Source organism: Galeopterus variegatus, unplaced genomic scaffold (assembly GCF_000696425.1).
Source record: "Galeopterus variegatus unplaced genomic scaffold, G_variegatus-3.0.2 Scaffold1405, whole genome shotgun sequence".
Classification (NCBI taxonomy): Eukaryota; Metazoa; Chordata; class Mammalia; order Dermoptera; family Cynocephalidae; genus Galeopterus; species Galeopterus variegatus.
In genome coordinates, this window is record NW_007727516.1 from 78060 (window position 1) to 90771 (window position 12712).

Here is a 12712-nt window from a genome sequence, read left to right on the forward strand (position 1 = left end):
GCTTTAAAAATACAATATAATTAGCTTTTAAGTTACCTGCCATTGGTTCAGAAATATTTGTGGCTATTTGAAATTAACTAATGTTTGTATATTTTTATTTGTATCTTTTGATTTTACTTATATTTTCCCCCTTCTGTACATCCACTAGTAAAAATGATGAGATGTTGAAATATCAAAGAGGTGGGAGGAATTTACATACTCTGTAAATATTTCCTGTAAAGATTATCTTTTAAGCAGCAGTTGTTTTTAAAGTTTTGTTTTACAGACATAATAATATATTTAAAAAGCATTTCTGCCCTGCCTCTGTCAGTTGGATGAATTAATTGACTTTTGAAATAAACTTATGAACTCACAATGATCATTATTTTTTTAATCATATCTTAATAATTTCGATTTTTTTGGTAAATAGACTGACCATCAAAAGATCAAGTGTAGGAAAAGGGAGAGACTCCTTCATGATAGTCTTTGTCCTTTGTTTGAGCCTGGAGTTATTATTACTAACCTTGATGGTAGGTTTCTTAAGTATTGCTAATGGCTTTCAATTTGAACTTAAGACTTTCAGCAAAAATAGTTTCTTTAATCCAATTTCTGATTGTTCTCTCCAGGAAAGATTTTTGGATTAGTGGGGGAGAAAGGGCAGGGGTTACAACTAGAGGTCAGGAAATTGTGGCACCCTTAGAATGTAACTTGTCTGTCACTAGCATGGAGCAAGCAACTTGTATGTGTATTGTAGCTGAAAAAGTTGAACCACTTCTCGAGAATATACTTTTTTTTTTTTTTTTCCGGTGTCCGGCAATGGATCGCAACCCTCAGTGTCGCGCCCGTACCAGACCAGGACCGGCAATGGGATCGCAACCCTCGGTGTTGTTCCCACACCTCGCTCAGCCAGCGAGCGGGAACCGGTCTGCATGCGGGATCCGAACCCTCGGCGGGAGTGCCGCCGCACTCCCAAGCGGCGCACTGTAGCAGTGTGCCACTGGGCCGGCCCTCGAGAATATACTTTTTAAAGGATCTTATCCTATTACTTTCTAGTCTGATGGTCTTATACATAGATAGGGTGTTTGTTTGAACACTTTGATTAGAAGTTGCCTGAGTTTTCACTGTTCCTATAAAAGTAATTTGTACATATTTAAATACTTAGAGTTTAAAATTGACTTTAAATTGATGGTACTGTAGTATTTTTGTTATATGATAACATTAGTAGATAGATCCAATATACATTTCTAAAAGAAGCCAAGGAAGTCTCTGATGCTTCCGTATAGTACCCCAGTGCCGGAGTCACATAGGACAGCTCCTTGGGCCTTTGTAGCAAATTAGAGGTGCTAGATGATGGCACACAAGTAGCAGCAGCAGTAGGAAATAATCTATAGTGAATTTGAGTGGCACACAGAAAAACTCAGGAAGTGTTATGGGACTTTAGCTTAGGTGTCTCTAATTTAGAGCAGAGTTGGGCAAACTTTTTCTGTAAAGGGCCATATAGTAAATATTTTAGGTTTTTACTGTTATTCAACTCTGCTGTGGTAGCATGAAAGTAGCTATTGGCATTACATAAATGAAAGGGCACAGCTGTGTTGCAATAAATTTTATTTACAAAACAGGCACCAGGCTGGATTTGCCTGGAGGCTGTAGTTTGCTGACCACTGGCTTAGGGTATTCTTTGAAGGCATCTCTTTTATACTTCAGTGTAATGTATACTTCTGTTCACTGAGCTGTAACAAATCTTTAAAAGATTTTCATTCTAAAACAGTTAATGTTTTTTGGAAATGTAGTGCTTAAAAGGAGTCAGTGGGTCTTATTCTCTGATACTGAATATAAAAATCAGTTTGTTTACCCCTGGCAGTGTTAACATACGTGAGCCATATCTTTCAAAGAAGATTACCTCTAACATATACACAATTAGAAAAATCGTGTACAAGCATGTAACATTATGTGTTTCGAGGAAAGTTTATGCAGATTTCTAGGTTAGGTCTTTGGATTAGTACTTACCCTGTTGGCAAAGTTAAATACTAATTTTGTTGTGTTCCTTTGACATCTCTTAACTATATATCACCTCAGGTGGAAGAGTGACTTTTTTCACGCACTTGGTTTCTAGAGTCTTCTGACTTTTCTAGTTCTCCCCTTTCTTGACATTTGTGTTGTTAGGGTATCAGTCCTTGTGATTGTGAATGAAATCTATCTTAAAGATTTCTCCCTCCCTCACCTCCACCCTGAGTCTTACAAAAGGCTTAGCTTGATTTGGATTGATTGCAAGTGTGTGGCTTTTTGTATTTCAGAAACTTTGTTGACATAAAGAAACTAAATATGTAGTGTATTTTTAACTAAAATGTCTTCTATTACTTAGTATATTTTTATCTCTCAGCTTTTGTCTTTGTTCTGCTGTTTTTTAAATGACTAATACTATACTTTGCCTACTCTAAAGGCGAACAGCTGCTTGGAGAACTACAAGTGAAGAAAAGAAAGCATTAGATCAGGCTAGTGAAGAGATTTGGAATGATTTTCGAGAGGCTGCGGAAGCACATCGACAAGTTAGAAAATATGTTATGAGCTGGATCAAGCCTGGGATGACGATGATAGAAATCTGGTAAAAGGAATACATTTTTATAAGAACATGATAAAAAAAATTTTTATAGTACTAGCTCTCCAGTTGTGATGGTTGGCTTTCATTATCACTTTGGTAAAACTTTTAAGTAAAGTTCTAGTAATATCTGCTAAGATTTTGTAGCATCACTGTAATGAAGAAACCTTCTGTTTTGTACACATGTACACTCGTGCACATGCACTCATTAGCGATTGTTAATTCTGTCTGGAAATCTGTTATTTTGCTGACAATTCATATTAAATAAAAATTCTTTGAGTAAGTACCTAAACACAATACATGATTAAATGCAGTGAAAAAAACCAATAAAAGCAATTATTTCCTCTAGTTTTTCTCCTTGAGAAATGATTAGAGTAAAAGACAGCTTAGTTCTCTGATTCAGGCAGTGTTAAACATAAGCAACATGAGCAAGTGAAATTCGCATTTCAGTTTGTCTAATTCGAGACTCTTATTCCTGGTAAACTAATTTGAAAGAGGATTGCATTTTCTCCAGGTTTCTAGTGGAATTAAACTCCTTGTCTTTTAAAGATGAGCTATTTTCATAGCATCGGAGAATTGTTACTTATTTACATTCAGAAAGTGCTCAGGTTACTCCCAGAAGGTAATTTAAGGGTTTTAGTAAACTTTCTGGACCTGATGAGCTGTAAGGTATATAAGTTTATGGGAGAATTGTTACTTATTTACATTCAGAAAGTGCTCAGGTTACTCCCAGAAAGTAATTTAAGGGTTTTAGTAAACTTTCTGGACCTGATGAGCTGTAAGGTATATAAGTTTATGAATGTGAAGTAAACAAATTCCCTTTTCTTTTTTGTTTTAGTGAAAAGTTGGAAGACTGTTCCCGCAAGCTAATAAAAGAAAATGGATTAAATGCAGGCCTGGCATTTCCTACTGGGTGTTCTCTCAATAATTGTGCTGCCCATTATACTCCCAATGCTGGTGACACAACAGTATTACAGTATGACGACATCTGTAAGATAGACTTTGGGACACATATAAATGGTAAGTTATTGGAAATAATTCCTACCCCACCCTGACCCCCAAAAACCTCAGTTGGATGGAGCTATAAATATTGAACTCCCAAATTTTGTTCTTTCCTGCTCACTTTTCAGTAGACCTGTGTTGAGGCACATTTTGAGATTAACTTTAAAGCATCCTACTAAGTGGAGTGAAATGAAAACTGTTGGGTATTTGAGGTTTTGTATCAAGGCATGAAAAATACAATACTACATTTCTTCATTCGGGTTTCATCCATCATTTATTTGAATATTAACAACAAATATTTATTTAGAACCTTTAAGTTATCAACCTTAATATACATGTTTGCTTTTTGAAATTCTCCCCAAAACTTTGTCAGGTAAGTACCTTGCTATATCACTTTAATAGGTGAGAAAGTAAACGTAGATGAACATTAAACCTTACCTAAGGTTTTACTAAATTGGAGAAGTGGCACTGTTTAGGGCTCTGTGATCATATGCATTTTCTCTGCCCTACATTGCAGTTCCTTATTTCCCTAGTCTTGTCTTGCTTTCATTTTGTTTCTGTTTGCATAACTGCCTGGGTGAGTACTGAATTGGTGCCGTCTTAGAGTAATGCATACTTACCCTGTAATTATTCCTTTAATTCTGAATCCTTTGTATACTTTCTACGTTTTTGCCTCTTTGATGAATGATCTCGGTGTATTTAGAGTGCTACCTTCATTTGAGCCCATCGTTCTATTTTCCTGTTAACTAGCAAGGTTAATAGAGTAGATGCTACAAAGTAGTTAAATTGATAAGTAAACTTAAAGAAGAATTTTCTCTTTCAGGTAGGATTATTGACTGTGCTTTTACTGTTACTTTTAATCCCAAATATGATACATTATTAAAAGCCGTAAAAGATGCCACTAATACTGGAATAAAGGTATGTGAACTATAAGCACCATTTCGTTCAACATATTTTGAGCACTTATAGCCTATTTAAGGTCTTTGGGTAATTAAGGTAAATAAGACTGGCCCACTGCCCTTAGGGTCTTAAGTGGGTAATTGTGATATAGTGTACCAAAGTCTTTTTTTTTTTTTTCCTTCCAACTTTGCTGATATTTATTAAAACAGAGTTTGGATCTATTTTTGCTGGTCAAATTGGCAGTGTTTGTTTTTTATACTTTTTTTAAAAAAGAGTATTTTTTAGAACAGTTTCAGGTTCACAGCAAAATTGAGCATAAGGTAGAGAGATTTCCCATATACCATAGCCCCCTGTCTCCACACACACATAATCACTTCCACTATCAATATCCCCTACTAGAGAGGTATTTGAATATCTCTTAAAATCATTGAACCAGTGTTGACACATATCACATGAAGTCCATACTTTATGTTAGGGTTCACTGTTACTATTGTACATTCTGTGGTTTTTGACAAATATATACTGACATGTATCCACCATTATAGTATCATACAGAGTATTTTCACTACCCCTAGAATCTTCTGTGCTCCACTGATTCATCCCTTCCTCCCCACTAAGCCCTGGTGTAGCCCAGCACCTCACTCCCATAATTTTTGTGAGTGTGTTAAGATTTACCATATTAAATCATTTTAAGTGTACATTTCATTGGTATTATGTTCGTTCATGATGTTCAACCATCACCACCATTCATCTCCATAACCTTTGTTGCAAAATGGAAATTCTATACCCATTAAACAACACCTGATTTCACCCTCCCCCTGGCAACCACAAAATGAGTTAGGAAGTATTCTCTTCAATTTTTTGGAAAAGTTTGAGAAGTATTGGTATTAGTTCTTTAAATGCTTGGTAGAATTCATAAGGGAAGCCTTCAGGTTCAGGGCTTTCCTTTGCTGGGAGATTTTTGATTACTGATTCAGTCTCATAACTAGTTACAGATCTATTCAGATTTTATATTACTTAGTGATTTAATCTTGGTAGGTTGTGTGTTTCTAGGAATTTATCCATTTCATCTAGGTTATCCTGTTGTTACCACACAATTGTTCATAACTCTCTTTTATAATCATTCTTATTTTTGTAGAATCAGTGGTAGTGTTTCCACTTTCATTTCTTTTTTTTTTTTTTGGCAGCTGGCCAGTATAGGGATCAAACCTAGCATCATACTCTAACCAACTGAGCTAACTGGCCACCCTCCACTTTGATTTCTGATTTTACTAATTTGAGTTTTCTCTTTTTTTTCTTAGTCTGTCTAGGTAAAGGTTTATCAATTTTGTTGATCTTTTCAAAGAACCATCTTTTGGTTTTATTGATTTTTTTTTTTTCCTGTATTTTTTCCTATTCTGTTTATCTCTGACTAATCGTATTTCTTTCTTCTGCTTTGGGTTTAGTTGTTCTTTTTGTAGTTCCTTAAGTTGTAACATTAGGTTGTTGACTTGAGATCTTTTATGTTTTTTAATGTAAGCTTTTATAGCTGTGAATTTCTCCCTTTAGCACTGCTTTCACTGCATCCCATATGTTTTGGTATATTGTGTTTTCCTTTTCTAATTGCCCTTGTGATTTCTTCTTTGATCCATTGGTTAAGAATATGTTATTTAATTTCCACAGTTGTGTCAATTTTCTAGTTTTACTTTTGTTATTGATTTCTAACTTCATCCTGTTGTGGCTGGAGAAGATACTTTGAATGATATGAGAGTACTTCAAAAGTTCATGGTGAAATAGAATTAAAAAATAATATGAATCATTCCACGAACTTTTTGAAGTACCCTTGAATATCTTTTTAAATCAGCTGAGACTTAATTTGTGGCCTAACATATAGTCTATCCTGGAAAATATTTCACGTGTTGTATGTATTTTTGGGTGGAGTGTTCTATATGTCTGTTAGATTTATTTGGTTTATTGTGTTAAGTCCTGTTTCCTTCTGTCTCCATTATTGAGGGTGTGGTATCGAAGTCTCCAAATATTACTGTAGAACTGCTTGCTTCTCCCTTCAGTTTTGTCAGTTTTTGCTTCATATATTTTGATGATCTGTTATTAGGTGTGTAAATTTTTATAGTTGTTATACCTTCTTGCTGTACCGAACCTTTTATTTACATTTAAAGTAATTACTAAGGAAGGACGTCTGTCATTTTGCTATTTGTTTTCTACATACCTGACAGCTTTTTTGTTCCTCATTTCCTGCATTACTGCTGTTTTGTTGATTTTTTTGTAGTAAAATGTTTAATTCTTTTTGTGTATATTCTGTATATTTTGTTGTTACCATGGTTATTACATTTCACATCCTAAAGTGATAACACTCTAAATTAATACCAGTTTAACTTTAATAACACAAAAACTCTGCTCCTTTAGAGCTCCAGTCTCACCCCTTTGAGTTCTTGATGTCACAAAATTACATCGATTTACATTGTGTGCCCAAAGACATAAGCTAATAATTCTTTTAAATACATTAGTCTCTTAAATTAAGTAGAAAACAGAATGTGGAGTTACACAGCAAAGTTAAAATAATACTAGCTTTTAGATTAAAACTAATTTTTTTTAAAAAAGTGTTAGTTCCTTAAATCATGTAGAAAAAAAAAGTTTTACAAAATATTACAATAATACTAGTTATTATAATTTGCCCCTTTATTTATCTTTATTGAGGTTTGTATTTCTTACATGGCTTCAAGTTGCTATCTAGTGTCCTTTCACCTTGTAGGGCTTCCTTGAGCATTTCTTGCAGGGCAGGTGTCTCAGTCTGTTTTCTGTCACTTATAGTAGAATACCTAAAACTGGGTGGTTTATAAATAAATAAAATTTATTTCTTACAGTTCTGGAGGCTGGGAAGTCTAAGGTCTAGGGACACATCTGGTGAGGACTTTCTTGGTAGGGACTCTGCAGAGTCCCAAGGTGGTGCAAGACATCATGTGGTGAGGGGGCAAGAGCCACGTGTGCATGTGTGCATATGTGTGCTCTCCTTACAGAGCCACCAGTTCACTCTCATGGTAGCCCATTAATCCGTAAACAGATTCACCTCTGAAAGACCCCACCTTTCAAATATCACAGTTGGATTTTACATCCTCTTAATACTGTTACAGTGGGGATTAAGTTTCAGCATGAGCTTTGGAGGGTACATTCAAACCATAGCAGTAGGTGTAGTAATGAACTCCCTCAGCTTTTGTTTATCTGGGAATGTCTTAGTTTCTCCTCACTTTTGAAGGACAGTTTTGCTGGATATAGGATGCTTGGATGATGGTTTGTTTTCTTTTAGTACTGTGAATATATCAGCCCAGTGCCTTTTGGCCTCCAAAGTTTCTAATGAGAAATCTGCTTATAATCTAATTGAGGATCGCTTGTATGGGATGAGTCACTTCTCTTTTATTGCTTTCAAGATTCTTTCTTTGTCTTTTTTTTTTTTTTTTTTGTCTTTTGTCTTTTTTCCGTGTCCGGCAACGGATCGCAACCCTCAGTGTTGCCCCCGTACCGGACTAGGGACCGGCAACGGGATCGCAACCCTCGGCGCTGCTCCCGCGCCTCGCTCAGCCAGTGAGCGGGAACCGGTCTGTATGTGGGATCCGAATCCTCGGGCGGGAGCGCCGCCGCGCTTCCCAAGCGGCGCACTATCCAGTGTGCCACCGGGCCGGCCCCTTTCTTTGTCTTTAGAAAATATGATTGTAATGTGTCTCGATGTGGGTCTCTTTGAGTTCATCATACTTTGAACTTTTTGAATGTTTATATTCATGTCTTTTATCAATTTGGGGAAGTTTCTAGCCATTATTTCTTCAAATGTTTACTCTGTCTCTTTTTCTCTCTCTCCTTCTGACACTTCTTCAATGCATATATTGATCTACTTGATGGTGTCCCTCAGGTCCCTGAGTTTATGTTCACTTTTCTTTAAATCTTTTTTCTTTCTGTTCCTCAGACATGATAATTTCCCTTGTCCTATTTGCAAATTGGCTGATTCTTTCTTCTGCTTGCTTAAATGCCTTTGAATTCCGCTAGTGAATTTTTCATTTCAGTTATTATACTTTTCGGCTCCACAATTTTTTAATTTCTTTTAGGTTTCCTTTCTCTTTACTTATATTTTCATTTTGTTTATACATTGTTTTCTTGACTTTCTTCATGTCCTCCCGTAATTCTTTGAGTATCTTTAAAAGAGTTGTTTTAGAGTCTTTGTCTGCCATCAGCTTTTTTTCAGGGATAATTTCTGTTGGTTATTTTTTTCCTTTGCGTTGTTCTTTCTTATTTTGTTTGTAAGCCTTGTGATTTTTTGTTAAACATTGGACATTTCAATCTAATGTGGTAACCTTGGAAATCAGATTCTCTCCCTTCCGCAGGGTTTGCTGTTTTTTGTTATTATTTTTGTTTATTATCTTTGGATTTTTAAAAAATTTGTGTAGCTCTGTGGCCAAGGATTCACCTGAGGTGTAAGCTTAAGGTTTTCTGAAGTCTTTTCTGAGCCTGTGCCTTTCCCTGTGTGTGTGTACTTACTTGTTAATTTTTCTCATATATGCAGTTGTTTTTAAATGTCCTAGCCTTTAATGTCTGGCTCCCAAAAGGGGAAAAAGAGAAAAATGAAGGGAGGGGAGAAAATAGGACATTGTTTTTTTAAATCTCTTGGCAGTCACATCAGCCAGAGGAGTAGGGTTAGAGGTTGAGGTGCAGCAGCAGTGGCCGCCCAGGTCTTTGTCTGCACCTCTGTGACCAGAAGTAGCAATCAGGTATTAGAGCACAGATCCTCCATATTTAGGATACCACACTGGCTTCCCCAAGCTGTGTGCAGGTTACTCCAGGAACAGATACCTGCCACAGGTCTTGTGTTAGGGGATGGGTTACCGCTACTGTGCAAAAGCTAAAATTGATAAAAATTAACTGCACTTTGCCATCCAATCCTTTTCCTGGAAGTTGCAAGCCTTCAGTAGACTCCAGAATTCCCAAATTGTTAACATCAGATGGATTCTGTTGGTGCCTTTGCTATCTAGTAGGGGAGACAGTGCCTGTTGCTTACTTCTCCACTTAATGCTTCTTACATCTCCCTTAATGCTTCCTAAAGTCTTTTATGCAGGAAGTTATAATGTACAAAGCATTTTTTCTGATTGTTTCTTACTGTAAAATATTAAGAAATTAAGTTGCTGTATTTTGCACTTTGAATAACAAAGTATACATTATTCTGTTTTAGTGTGCTGGAATTGATGTTCGTCTGTGTGATGTTGGTGAGGCCATCCAAGAAGTTATGGAATCATATGAAGTTGAAATAGATGGGAAGACATATCAAGGTTTGTTCTTTTAAAATGTGTCTTATTTTGAAATTCATTTTACAAACTGCCGTTGGGTTGCTTCATCTTTATATCTTGGGAATATAAAGAAGGAAAACAGAGGAAATGGCCTGCTCAGAGCATGGTAGGAATACTGTGGCCACTTAACCTGGAACTGTTGCCAGGCTATTCTGTTAAATGGTAAGAAGACAGCTGGGGAATTCCTAGGATAGCCAAAATATGGACTAGGTTTTCTGTGACTAGTCAAATCAAGGCTCAGGGAGAAGCCAGAGGTCCTTTCTATTGATGACTTCCCAATTTTTTTTTTTTATATGAGTCACATTCAGAATTTGGAGTTTAGTTAATTCCTGTGTGTCCCTTCAATTCTTAAGCCCCTTTGCCTCCCGGTCTTTCCCAGCCACTGCTTTAGGTATGTAGTCCCAGAGTGCTTTCTGGTGTTCTATATTCATCTCCATCAGTCCAGCCTCCTCCCAACTCCCAGGTCTACCTGATCATCTGCCAGCCAACATCCTCCCTCATTTATGCTCATTACTGTCTATAACCCTAATAACTTCCTTGCAGAATATTTTCTACATTTCCTTTGTATCCTTTCTCTCCTTTATAGATCTTTGAGTGGAGACTCCCATCTTGCTTCCTTGCCCCTCAGGAAATTCTTCTCATTATTCAGCATTCTTTGATTTTCCACAGCATTCTTTGATTTTCCCTGTTGCAATTATAACCGTTGCATTTCTACAAAGTACAGAAGTGGCTCTTCCTCTCAGACTTGACAGTGCCTGTCCTTGTTCTCTCATTTCTAAAGTCCATTCAACTGCTTGAATTTGACATCTGGCACCATCCTAACTTCTTTTGGCATCCTGGGTGGCTTCAATATCTATACAGGCAGTCCAGTTAATACATGGGCATCACCTGTCACCTGACCAGTGAGCTCGATGACTTTCACCTCCATAACAGTCCTCTTCCATGTCCAAATACTGACTGGAATTTATCACTAGTCTATACTCTTAAACAGCAGCTAGCCTTTTTCTTTCCAGCTCTTTCATTTTCTTTACATTTATTGCTTGCTTCTTCCATTCCTTTATAGCTTTTTTTATATCAAGATGTTTTCTGGGGCCGGCCCGGTGGCGCACTGGATAGTGCGCCGCTTGGGAAGCGCGGCGGCACTCCCGCCTGAGGGTTCGGATCCCACATGCAGACCGGTTCCCGCTCACTGGCTGAGCGAGGCGCGGGAGCAGCGCCGAGGGTTGCGATCCCGTTGCCGGTCCCGGTCCGGTACGGGGGCGACACTGAGGGTTGCGATCCGTTGCCGGACACAGAAAAAGACAAACAAAAAAAGATGTTTTCTTTATTCCCCCCATCTGCCACTCATTTCATTTTCCTCCTTCCTGCCCAAACCCCATGTTGACAACTTCAATTCTTTCATTTACACCTTGAACTTCATTATTGCTTTGATTTTCAGATATTCTTTTCCTGCAGATCTCTAATCCTATAAACATCAGTGCAAACCAAAATCTCCTAAGGCTGCTCACACACTTGGATAGTGAAGAAAATACACTTTGGGGTCAGGAGGTTATAACTTTGAATTTAGATAAATCCTATAAACCTCTTAAGTACCCAAGAATCTTTGACTGTGATAGGATTAATGATATCATGGTTTGTTTGTTTGTGAAAAATGTAAATTAAATTACAATGGAATTTTTTTCTTTTTTCTTTCTGGTGACTGGCCAATACAGAGATCTGAACTCTTGACTTTGGTGTTACGACACCATGCTCTGACCAGCTGAGCTAACCAGCCAGCCCAGTGCCTAGAATTTATTAGGTATTCAACAAATACTTGTCATTTCTCTCTCTTCCTGCTCTTCATTCTGGGATTGGTGCCACAAATATAGTGCTTATTTAAGTTCTCATCTTTTTTCCCTTCTCTCTTAGGAGATTACTTACTTGATCAGAAGGTGGCCAAAGAGGCCTAACATTCTTTAACTTTTGACATGTCACAAAAAGAAAATCCCACCTTTTACTTACTCTTATCATTTTTTTTCTTTGTCCTTCCAGGAAGAAGGACTTTTTCTTTTATTCAAAGTTAATCCTCCCACCTTTGGGGGGATATTCCATTATTATCCCTTTTTCCCCACATTCCTAGTCTTTCCCTAGTGGCTCCTCTAAGTGGAAGAGAATGAAAATTATAGCACTAGATTGCCACCCATGGTTCACATATTCTGATTTTGGCTTTTATTTATTGTCATGAAATTTTCAAAATTTGTTTGTACATGAAAAGCAGGGGGTTTAAATTTATGTCCCTTAGTAAGGGTGAATTTACTTTTTCCACATGTCCTAGTCAAAGCCATAGGAGAACAAACAATTTTTAAAGGCTAGAAAATAGAATGTCTCATTTCCAGTTTGCTTTTCTTTGCAAAATGTTTTGTCCAGCACTTTAAAAAACTTAGAACCAGTTCTAGGATTTGCTGCTTCTGTTAATACCTCAGACTTAGTAATAACATTAGCTTCCCAGAAGCAGTATTCTAACGCTGGAGAAAACAGATTAAGAGAATAAATGCCAAGTATTTTGAAGAATTTGTGGGACTAGAATATAAGCCTTCTGATTTCTAGGTTCATTGCTACAAATGAAGAGTCTATTCTGTTCTTTCCAAATTTGTGACTTAGTCAACATGAAATGAAAACCATAGGCTACCTGAAGACTGACTACCTCTAGACTGAGTTATTTCTCTTTTATGAGAATTTGCCAAGATTATTATAAATTCCAACAGCAGCCAACTTACACCGGTATCCTTTATTTTTCTCTGTTTTCTAATTGTACAGCTTGGTTGACATGTGGTCTGCCTTTCAAGGTATTAGTAGGTGACAGTTTGATTTAATATTTAGTTACCACATAATAATTCCAGCCTGCAACATTGGAATCCTTAATATCTGCCTT

At 36.9% G+C, this 12712-nt stretch overlaps 1 protein-coding gene across 2 annotated transcripts in view; it reads left to right on the forward strand.

Moving 5' to 3' along the window:
• METAP2 (methionyl aminopeptidase 2) overlaps positions 1-12712 on the forward strand; it is a 37033-nt gene that overhangs the window by 18440 nt on the left and 5881 nt on the right. For both annotated transcript variants that reach the window (XM_008576800.1, XM_008576801.1), the window contains exons 5-8: positions 2420-2581; positions 3414-3595; positions 4401-4495; positions 9687-9783. In XM_008576800.1, the coding sequence (XP_008575022.1) occupies positions 2420-2581; positions 3414-3595; positions 4401-4495; positions 9687-9783 (536 nt within the window). The remainder of the gene's footprint in view (positions 1-2419; positions 2582-3413; positions 3596-4400; positions 4496-9686; positions 9784-12712) is intronic.